We start from the raw sequence: 12157 nt of genomic DNA on the forward strand, positions 1-12157 counted from the left end.
CCCACTCAAAAGAGATTACAATCGATTAATTATCCCCAAGACTGGGTGTAGGAATCTTCCTTCCTGTTAGTCAAAGTACATGACTTCCTTGAGTTTCACTTACATATTAGAAATACAGATGGGGAGAGAATTCCATTGCTCATCTTTCTGTCTGTACAGAAGCATTAGTAGTTTCTCCCACTTTTCCCAAAATAAGTTTGATAAGTTACTGGCCTTGAGTGCAGATGCTAACAGATCAAGAAAGTAGTTGTTATAGCAGGCAACAGGCACCATTCCATTCAAGATAGTTCTTGCATTATTATCGATATCGATATCCCCATAATCATTACAACAATTATCTTGTCTTCTTTTCAAGCAATACATATTCTTACCTCTCTTGGGGAATAAATCTCTTCCTAAATTCATACTTTGGGGGATGAATAGGGTTAGGGTTAGGGTTATAAACTTCCTGTTTTAGTCTAGAAATTTTAAGATGTACCTAGAAACCACAGCCATATTAGTCTGGAATATCAATATGCAAAGGACTCTTGTAACACTAAAGAGAGAAAGCCTAAGGTTTTGTATACTAAGATGGACCTGGGGAAATAGTCTTGGTCTACGAAAGCTCACGCTGCCAATTTCATTCTCTCAGTTAGTCTCCAAGTTGCTACAAGATTCCTTTGCATAGTGAAAGCCGCTGAATCCTTGACATAAGCATAAGCAAAAATTTCTTTACAAGTCATGTTTCTGGTACCTTTTTGGTAATTAGCAAAGAAAACCATGTAAGGTATATTTATTTTGAGCAAGGGAATAATAAGCTTCCCCAGTTATCCCAATAAAAAGTAGATATAAACTTCCATATTTAAAATTAGTTTGGAGGCTGAAAGGAGATAGGCAAAACATTAGGCAGTTCTATCATAATTTTCCCAATCTCTTCCCCAAAGAATTTTCAAATCTTTAAAAGCTTGTCGTTAGATTGCTGAATATCCTAATATTCCTCCCACAAACTCTCTTATGGCCGCTTCCTCTTGGGGATATCAAAAAAGCTTTGCAAATGAATGAAACTCTGCAGCCAGGTCTATTCTACATGTCATATCAGCTGCAGTAAATGTACCAAAAGAACAAGCTGTCACCTGCCAACCCATTACTATCATCTATACTTACCTGCTTTTTTCTCAGAACAGAAATGAACAGAAGCAGGTGATAGGTATCATTTTCTTCCTTTAGATTATCTATGACTATGAATCTACAAGTTTGCACACCTTCTAAATAGCTTGTTGGCCGATTTAAAAAACAAGCCCCTTTACTTGTCATTCTCCCTTTATATTCATTCTTCAGAATCAGCACATACAGAAAATAGAACATTCTAGATTAAAAAGGAATAAAAACCTTCCTATGTAAGAAAAAAACCACCGCACAACTAACACATGCAGTCAAGACCACATGAGAAAAGATACCAATATACCAACACTACTACCTGGTAAAAGCCATCTTCATCCTCTTGATTATCTGTGTTAGGCAGGCTGTGATGCCGCTCATATCCAGTCCTGCAGACACCATTGGGCTGCCTGGCTAGATCCAGATGGTGATCACTGGTGGAAGGAGTCATCGCCTGAGTGGATGTTGAGTGACCTTTGCGAGAAACAGTTTCCTTCCTATGATGGATCAGTTTCCTGCAATACAAAGTAGCAGACAGACTGAGAGGACAAGACTTCAGGGACTGATCCAGGGTTTCACCAGGGCAGACACAGTGAACTTATTGCTGCATTAATAATGAGAATCTCATACCAATGAGGTTACAAATCCAACTATCTAATTGTAAAGCCAACCAGAGCCAGTGAGGTGTTGTATTGGCTTGAACATTGGAGTAGTACTTTGGAGACCAGGGTTCAAATTCCTGCTTTACCATGAAACCCACTGGTTAACTCTAAGCAAGTCACTCTCTCTTGGCATTAGGGAAAGGCAATAGCAAATCTCTCTGAATAAATGATGCCAAGAAAATACTGTGATATAGTGACCTTGGGATCACCATAGATTAAAAAAAAATGAAGTGAAGGCATACAGCAACCACTAAGTTAATCTAACACAACCAAACTAACAAGGAATTTCAAGTTTGGAAAGAGTTGACATAAAAACAAACAAATTCATCCAGCTCTGATTCACAGAGTTAAGGAATGGACAATGTTTATCACTTAGTGCTCATGACTCCTGATAAGAGTTTACTGCAAAAGCATTTGTGGCAGAAAGGGCATGCTTCAAATGAAATTGAAATACCAGCATTGGAAGACATATCACTGTTAAAGACAAATTTCTACAGAAATCTGTTTTCAAGCATCAGGGAATTTTAATCTGAAAAATCCAAAAGCACAATGTGCAGGTAGAAACTTCATAAAACTTCTTATTGCCCTCATCAACGAAACTCAGAAGGAAAACATGAATTCAGTAGCGCAAACCAAGGATGAGAAACCTGTCATTTTCCAGTTATTGTGGTAGGCCAACATTTATCTATTTATTTATTTATTTACGACATTTATACGCCGCCCTTCTCACCCCGAAGGGGACTCAGAGCGGCTTACAAGGTATATATACATACAATATATTATTAACATAGTACAATATCAGTTTTAAATATTGCTATATTGCACTATATCAATTATACTGTAATATTATTAGTAACATCCAGAGGGAAGAGGCTCATTACTCCTTGGCCTAATCATTAGGTGCCACATTTATGATAAAATGCCCATGCCCACCTCAATATTCCAATATCACAAAAGCCTTTTATATCTTGGTAGTACCACTCAATTCCTAATGTGGGTTATTTTAACAGCATCTTTCCCCCTAAAACTTTCATACTTCGGTCTGGAAGCACTGTTTGATCAATTCTGAAACCTAACACCATTCCTAGAGTAAGTTGGTCTGTTGGACATGGTGGAACTCTATGAGCCAAATCATATGTTATAAAAGTTAACATAGAGGTACAACCAATTCAGGCCTCTTTATTCATCTCCTGGCCCATCCAGACAGGCCCATATCCTGAGACCTATCTTGGTTCCTCCTGTAAAAATGAATTCAGAACAAACCAAGGTTTCCCTGGTTTGTTCCGAATTAATTAGATACCCCATTAGGTCTGGGCCTTCCTGAAAGACCGGGTTTAATGGGATATTGGGCCTGTGAGGACTCACTACCAGGTAGTCCTGGGACTATCCAGGGGTGAGTCCCCATTGCCATCTCTCACCTTTTAACCTCCTGGAGTCCAAAGGTGCAGGATGGCACCCAACTCCTCTCCCCAAGCCCCAAATTTCACCCTAAAAGTTAAAGAAAATGTACCTGGCTGCCCTAAGGCTTTTGGGGGCCAGTGGTTTTTAAAAAGCTTCTACAGATTGGATTTTAGTCCTGTCTGGAAGGTTCCTCCATGGAACATATTAACAGAAAACACTGCAAGATATTGTGCTGTGTATCTGACTCTCCCTATTAATACTAGCCAAAAATACAAAGTGGAGCAAGACAAGAAATGCAAAACTTAGTGACATCACTTCATAAATTGTTTGGTGTGAGGATGAGGGAAGAAAGGAAAGCAGCAGAGTGGGACTGGCTCATTGCCTCTCATAGCACAGTGTTTGGCTTTGAATGGTAAGTGCATGCCTTCAATTAAATTTGCATTCAGATTATGTGTTTTTATTATTTCTTGGTTGCTATACTTACTGAAGGACATCTCTTTGTTCCAAATTGTATTTCCCCCCATTCTTCATTGCCACATTATGAATGGCCTCAATAGCTCTGTCAATGGATTGAAGAACCACATCTTGTTCCAGCACCTAAAGGAACACAATATACTTCTGTTCAGCACTTTCCATCTAATCTTCCCACCAAAGTTCACAATGACAATATGAAATTGACAAATGTAGAAATCTTAAGTCCATTTTAGAGATGCTCTTCGAACTCTGCATTATGTTCAGTACTCCAAGAGAAATCAATCCTCCTATTTTATTCTTATAATTTACTAAAAGTTTCTTTAACAACTAACACAAAAAACTCAAGGTATTTTTTTGAAATACACAAAATGGATTCTGTCTGTGAAAGATTTATTGGGAGAGTAGAAAAACATTTGTTTGAAAGCAATGGAGGATACATCACAGCTCCACTCAGTTATCCTGGGCCCTGGAGTCCCAGTAATCCATTACATAAAGATCAATGGCAAAACTTCAGAGGCACAAAGCAGTTCTTCAGATCAATTTCACATTCAAATTGCCACACTGACTCTTCTACCCTTCACTACAAATTGCAACCATTTTAAGTTTACTTCCTTCTGCTGCTTCTGCTTGTTTCTAAGAAAAGGGAATGGCACACCTCAAAGAAATTCAAGTGATAACACTAAATATACACATTAAATGAACCAGATAACAGAAACAAACCTCCCATGATTCAAACCACCTGTTTACTCATTTAGATTATTTTTACCTTGGGTACCATTATTTTATTGTTGAAGGCATTCCAGAATTTTGACTTGTTATCTTATTCCAGTTTACTAATAATTTTTCATGCATGCCTGTGAATAACGTAACTGGCTGAACACAATACCATAAAATACATATATTAAAACACATAGTACAAAGATAAAAGCAAAATACTAATGGAACATAAATTTAAAATTCACACTTTAAAATTGACAGGGTAGGTCTGCTGAAAGATCTCAAATTTAATAATCAAATCAGGAAATGAAGTTATGTTTTCTTCATCAATGATCTGAGTTTTAAGAGCATAATCTCTTAGGTCTAAAGACTTGCTTATTCGCTATACCACTCCTTCTTAAACTGTCACTTAGTGGTGGTTTTAGACATTTACACAAATCTGTTGTGCAGGGTTTACAGTGGACTTTGTAGAAGATGCTTCAGCTGTACTTCATGAAAAAAGGGGGGGGGGGAGCCTATTTAGCAAGCCTTGTGAATGCTGATTTCTTATCAGTAAATGTTTGGTTTACATACCTATTTTATATACCTATATATCCGCGGGGTCACATAAAAAAATGTTAGGCCAAAATAAAGTGGAAGTGGAAATGTTTAAGAAGCTCTGCTCTATACTAATAGTGGTCAATACATATGGAAGTGATCATAAGAACACTCTATGTTCTAAAAGCTGTTCCCTACAAAAAAAAACTCCCACCTAAAATTATAATATAGTCTGACTCCTGTATCTATGGGGGATATATTCTAAGATTCCCCATCCCAATATACCTCAAATCATGGAAAACAGCAAACCCTATATTTTAACCACACAATAAAATTGAACTGAAAAGCTAGAGAGGTACATAATCACTTCCAAGGCAGAGGGCCATTTCTTGGAGCACAGGTAGGTGAAACCATGAATATCAAATCTCTGGATAAGAAGGTACAATATATTTGACCAGAGACAAAGCTTCTTAGACCTCACTACCTCTGAGGATGCTTGCCATAGATGCAAGCGAAACATCAGAATAGAATGCCTCTAGAACATGGCCATATAGCCCGAAAAAACCTACAACAACCCAGTGATTCCGGCCATGAAAGCCTTTGACAATACAAAGCTTCTTATGCTGCACTGAGCTACCCATCACTTTTTATTGTGATGTTACTTTTGCTTCCAAAATTCTAGTATCAAACTAAGCAGACTTCTCCATAGAATAGAAAAGAGAAATGAAAGAGTTTGTGAAATTTATACTTGTGACATCAACTCAATGATGTCAGCTAAAACTGAACAATTGAGACATTCAGAGTATGTGTCTCAGCCAATATCCCACCTGGCTTTGTCCTTACCCTCCCTTTCCCCTATGAGTCAGTCACTACATAATTTTTATTTCAACTCATAGCAAAAGATTCCCTGCACATCAGCTGTGTTCTTTATTGTGTTAACAATGCAATCCTGTGAAACATGCACACAGTACTTCCAAAAGAACAATTATCACATTAACACTGAATGCATTTTTTCAAAAAGCATTCTCTATTGTTTCAAAGTCAAGAACATTATGCAAAACTTGAAAGTTGCAAATATGAATTGTAAATTATTTAAATTATAATATATCCTATTATTAATGTAATTTGCTATTTCTTATTGTGGTTTTTTTCCCAATACAACTTAAACATCATGAATATTTCCAACTGTTAAAATGAAAATGAAACACTTCCTTTCTCTTCCCTCCCTACTCTTTCATTATAGTACCTCTATTCTCCTTGTGTGGTAAATAGAAAGTAGCCTCTCAACATGATTGTTTTATCTCTGAAACACTCAGGAACCACAATTATTTCTGATTGATTGGATTAAATCAGTGTAATCCACTGCACAATAGGATTCATCGGCTATTCTAATTTTTGGACCAGTTTCCAAAATAGGTATGTGGACTCCACACGACTCCCAAGTAAAGAACCACTGGAAGGAAGCAGAAAAGGGCAAAGTTGCTACAGAAGAGGATGGAGAACAGAAAAAGAGCCACAGCAAGGAGGGCGGTGGGGTGTGTGTTGTGGAAAACAAAGCCAGGATAATGGAAGGGGCAACCTAGGACAGTAGCGAGAAGCTTCATGCTATTCTGACATATTCTATTAAGTTCCCAACCCATCTGGAATACAGTATTACCCCTGTATTTGCATATCCACATGAAGTTCAGGAACATATACTCCATGAATACAGGGATCATACTGTACGGGAGAAAGCTCTAACATTTAGGAATGATCAAGAAGCTGAATACAATAAATTATGTAGAAGGTAATGAAAAATTAGAAAAATCTTTTTTAAAAAATCTTCAAGAATAATCTTTTAGATCCTATCCAAGAATATATTTCTTAAATCCTTGCCTACAGCACACCATATGAGTATCTACAGAAATACCAACAGTATCCCTTTAACAGTTATAAGCACCAGGCTCTAAAACAGGACTGAGAACTATGAAGCCTTTAGGTGTTGTGGGACTATGAATCCCAACAGCCCTAGCCATTATTGGCAGTCCCAAAGTTACAAATAAGGTAGGTTCTGTAGGTTTGTTGTTAAGTTGAAACAGGTAATTTTTTAAAGTGTAACTCCAGCCAAATATAAATATAAAACACCCTTGTGATGTCTGTTTTGCTGTTTGTGCCTCTGCTGAGAAGATTTCACCTCTCTGTTCCTGTGATAATGGGATTTTGAAAAAAAATGGCTTCTTGTGGAAATAACAATTGGTGAGAAAGCTTCAGTGGAGACACCTTTTCCCCATGATAACTCTTTCAGGAGTGAATTTCCCTTCCTAGGTGTAGATTTCTCTCCCTTTTTTGTTTCACACCTGTTCTTAACTTTGAGTCATTTGTAAATCAGATTGTTGTAACTTGGATACTGCCTGTACAGCTAATGGTGAGGAATGTTGGAAACTGCAGCTCTACAAGACCCAGAGGGCCACAGGATTCTTGTTTTTACTAAGAACTAGCTGTACCCACCATGCGTTGCTGTGGCTAACCTTCCCTCCCTCTTTCTCTCCTTCCTTCTCTCTTTCCTTCCTTTCCTCTTTTTCTTTCCCTATCTCTCATCTTTCTTCCATCTCTACCTGTTTCTTTCCTCCTTTTCTTTGGTCTTTGGTTACTTCTTTCCTTCCTTCCCTATCTTTTGTTCCTTCTCTCCTTCCTTCCCTCTCTTTTTCCTTTCACTTTTTAATTTCCTTCTCTCCTTCCTTGCTTCTCTATCTTTCTTTCTTTCCTTCTTTCCCTCCCTGCTTCTCTCCTTCCTTCCTTCCCTTTTTCCCTCCTTGTCTCGTTACTGCTTGACTGTCCCTTCCATTTAATATTGTATTTATATCTTAGAAAGAAGGAAAGGAAGAAGGAAGGAAGGAAGGAAGGAGGGACAGGAAGGGAGGGAGGAAGGAGAAGGAAGGAAGGAGGAAGGAAGGAGGGAAAGAAAGGAGGGGGGTGAAGAAAGGAGGGAGGGAAGGAAATGAAGGGGAAGGAAATGAAGAAAGGGAAAGAAGGAGGAAAGAGAGGGAGGGAGGAAAAGAAGGAAAGGAAGAAGGAAGGAGGGACAGGAAGGAAGGAAAAAGGAAGGGAGGGAGGGAAAGAAGGGAAGGAAGGGGAAAAAAGAAGGAGGGACAGGAAGGGAGGGAGGGAGGAAAGGGAAGGGAAGGAAGGAAGGAGGGAAAGAAAGAAAGGAGGGGGATGAAGAAAGGAAGGAGGGAAGGAAATGAAGGGGAAGGAAATGAAGCAAGGGAAAGAAGGAGGAAAGGGAGGGAGGGAGGAAAAGAAGGAAAGGAAGAAGGAAAGGAAGGAAGAAAAGGGAGGAAAGAAGGGAAGGGAGGGAGAGAAGGAAGGTCCTTAATTCAAGCACCGTGGACCTTCCTCGCCTCCTACCCCTCCCCCCTCCTCCTCCCCCCCTCCTCCCCTTCTTCCTTGCGTGGATGCTCCGTTGCTGCTGCCGTTGCTGCTGCTTTCCCAACAGGGAAAGGAGGAGGAGGAGACTGCTCTCCTGACATAGGAGGGGAAGAGAAGGGGCTGCATGCGGCACGCCTCCACCTCCACTCCACTCGCTTGTGTGTGTGTGTGTGTGTGTGTGTGGCCGTGCACGTGCGCCTGGCTTTAACGGCCGGCTGTTTCCCCGCGCGGAGGGGGCGTGACTATGGGTCTCTGTAGACATGCAGTTTCCCCTTTGCGGACATGTAGTTTAGAAGTCCTTTCTGCTTTTTGTTTTTGTTGGGTTTTTTTTAGTGGAGAACATACATTGGGTTGTTAGGGACATAGTGTCTAAATTTGGTGTCAATTCCCCCAGTGGTTTTTGAGTTCTGATGGTATCACAAACGAACATTACATTTTTATTTATATAGATTAATTAATTTGTAAGTTTCACGACAGATAAACATTTTGAACCTTTGCATAATGGACTACTTTATTGTCTTAGTGCTATAGAAGAAAAGGTTACATTGTCCTCCACAGTTAATCAAGCTTCCTCTAAATTTGAGGCTGTGGTCAAAGCAGCCCAGTGGAGGGGCTGTCTGCGTATGTCTAAGCATACACACTAAAGAGCTTTGTTCTGAGCCATACTGACTAACAGATCTATGATCCACAAGAATAATTTTGTCAAACTCTAGACTTCATTACACTAGAGAATGAATCCACTTTAAATCTGGTTGCTGCCTCCTGCAGAATTCTGAGGTTTGTAGTTTAGGGAGGAGCCTTTAGCAGCCTCACTAAACTACAAACCTCAGAACTCTGCAGGAGGAAGACTGGATTTAAAACAAAACCCAAAACAAAAAACAAAAACTAAAAACCCCGGACGCTACTCTATAGGTGATTGACCTATAAACAAAAAGTGTGAAGTTAAATTTAAATATAATGAGCATGTTTTATGTTTGTCAATTCACTTTGTTTTGCTTCCTGTTATGAGAAGAAATATGGACTGTGAAGTCAAGCATTATAAATATAAATAGAACACAAAATATGGTTAAGCCAATTGTTTCTGATGGATTTAGGCATATTCTAATCTAAACAAGAAATAGAGTCCAGCCTATATATACAATTAATACATAAAATAATTAGTATTTATAACTAATACACAGTAATTTATTTTTATCTCATGGAAAAACACTGCTTTATCCATCAATTACTGGTTTATTGCAACTGGAAATGTAAATTTACAATCCTGGAACCCCACCCCTTTGGATTATAATCATCTTTAAGCAGAAATTACCTTGCGTATTGCCCTTGCTTATTACCAAAAACCAGACAGAAATCTCTTATTTCATCATTCCTACTCCTTTGTCAATTCTTACAGTTCTGAAGGCATGACCAGAGGTTTTAAATCGTGCACTCGTTTAATTCAAAGCTTTTGAAATAGTTATCTATTTTATTTATCTGAAGCATGCTTATCTTCCATTTCCGCCAAAAGGGGACCCAAGAAAAAAGTACACGAAGTCAACAAAAACAAGGTAACAATTTAAAAACGATGCAACTCAAAATGAAAAGATGATAGGGAACTAAATGGAAAGTCAAGCACAAATTTCTAAAAGTAAAATAAAGATGAACTGGAATGGAAAGACTTCAAAGAGCAGAAGAGTCCTCAGCAAATCCAATAAAAGAAGGGGTTTTCTATGTCTCCCTCTGCTTTAGCCTGATATTGAAGGATGGCAGAATTAATTATGCTTGAATTCTTCACGAATTCTTATGTCTGATACAAGAAGGCTGCCCCTCCTAAGGTATATATGCATGGAAGTGATTGCACCATACATAAACTATACCAAATCCAGGGAATTTTACAGTATCTATCTCCAAGAAAAACAACAAACATTCCAGACAAGCTGTTCTAGACATTAGTTGTTATATTAGAATAGAGTTCTAATATATCAACCCTCCGTTCCCTGTATCAGTCATCAAAAACACTAGGAGATAAAGCACTGAGGTCTTTCACAAAAAACCAGTGTCCTTCAATGGCAACAAGAAAGGTTGTAATTAGCATGCAAGTTTGAAGGGACAAGAAACTGAAAATGTCACTACTGAAGGAAGACCATGCACCTGTATTTTTATGAGCAAAATAAAGACTGGCTAGAACAGCTCTTCTGTAGCAACTAATGTTTTCCCCCATGGTGAGTATAGTGAGTAGAAGTGATTTGCCCCACATAATACGGTATTTCCATGGCATTGCCACTGTCAACAGTTGACAAAAATGTGTAGAATGACTCCAGAATAGTCCCAAACTGTGCAATGGATACACCTTTGATATCACTTTGCAGAGGCATGACTACAGAAGTAAAACAAGACATTGATATTTGTGATTTCTCCAATGATAAAATGGATAAAAATGAACTGTAATTATTATTGCTCCAAAGGTCCTCCATACCTATCCTTCAAAGTAACTCTGTGCATTCCTCATAAAATTACCTTCATTTTTGTAGACACTGCTGGGAATCTTGTGACTATGGCTGATTCAGGCTTTTGTACTGCTTCAAAAGCTATGTGATGGTAGTGTGATCCTCACTATTCTCCATCCCCCAACCACTTTTCCACTCCCCCCCTTCAACGGTGGGGGGGGGGGAATCACTCCTGCAGAGTACTTCTCTAAGTGCCATTCTACAAAACACCATGGTTGTTTAAATGCCAGTCACATAGGAGAACTTGTTCAGCAGTCTAGAATAATCATACCTTTCAGAAAAGCATTCTTATAGACAAATGGGATCTTATAGGGTGTGCTGACAGATCCAAAGACGGACTGCAGGCATGTGCTGTGCATGCAATTTACATATTTAAGGCAATGGGCCTGGTACAGATATGACAAGCCCCTGAAAAATGTGCTTTTCAACCAAGCCGTTTTCTTTCCTTTGGGGAAGTTAGATTAAGCACAAATAATACTCTGCCTCTTCCTTGTCTCTCTCAATTTAAGGGAAAGCAAGAGAGACTTGCAATAGTTTTATTCCAAACGCTGTGTGCCAAATTAGAAGCAAGACAATCTCAACATGTGGGCTAGGGATTTGGCTTACCTACTCTATCTAATATACCATATTCAAGCAAGCATCAATAACAGCTTGAATACCTCCTCGCTAGCTAATAAGCAACACAAAACACAGAAAGAAGCTGTTCATTTGCTTTCTACCCTGTAACCCTGTGCAAACATTGAAGCTTTATCATCCCTTCAGCTATCCATGGTTTATTTTGGTTAAAACTAAAGCTGGCTTCGATATTAGGACTGCAAAGTTTACACAAAACTACACCTACTCACTTTGTTAAAAAAAAAACAAAAAAAACATGCTGCTGCCTCCAGAGCATATGGCCCTGCCAGAAAGAAAAATTGTGCTTGCCATTACTACTGGTTAGGATTTTCTTTACTGTTTCCAATCCAAGGGAAACAGAATGGGGACAACACAAGAGAGTGTTTATCACGTGAGGAAGTTGCCTCAATCACAGTCTGCTTGATGCAAATATAATTCTTGTTAGGTAACGCAAAAGATAAGTTTGCTCGTCATGTATAAACAGTAGAATCTCGCTTATCCAACATAAATGAGCCAGCAGAATGTTGGATGAGCAAAAATGTTGTATAGTTAGGAGGGATTAAGGAAAAGCCTATTAAGCGTCAAAATATGTTATGATTTTACAAATTTAGCACCAAAACATCACAATGTACTGAAACAGCAGTGGATCCGGGTGGGAAGCAGTCTCTACTGTACTTTATTAATCACTCATTACATTTATTGTGTTTATGAATCATC

At 38.7% G+C, this 12157-nt stretch overlaps 1 protein-coding gene across 4 annotated transcripts in view; it reads right to left on the reverse strand.

The window, feature by feature from the left end:
- The window catches only part of NCKIPSD (NCK interacting protein with SH3 domain), a 120318-nt gene that overhangs the window by 58898 nt on the left and 49263 nt on the right, over positions 1–12157 (reverse strand). For 3 of the 4 annotated variants that reach the window (XM_060766158.2, XM_060766156.2, XM_060766159.2), the window contains exons 2-3: positions 3685–3797; positions 1454–1652 (exon numbers count right to left, since the gene is read on the reverse strand). In XM_060766158.2, the coding sequence (XP_060622141.2) occupies positions 1454–1652; positions 3685–3797 (312 nt within the window). The remainder of the gene's footprint in view (positions 1–1453; positions 1653–3684; positions 3798–12157) is intronic. The other variant, XM_060766157.2, reaches the window with a different exon arrangement.

This window comes from Anolis sagrei, chromosome 2 (genome assembly GCF_037176765.1).
Source record: "Anolis sagrei isolate rAnoSag1 chromosome 2, rAnoSag1.mat, whole genome shotgun sequence".
Taxonomy (NCBI): domain Eukaryota; kingdom Metazoa; phylum Chordata; class Lepidosauria; order Squamata; family Dactyloidae; genus Anolis; species Anolis sagrei.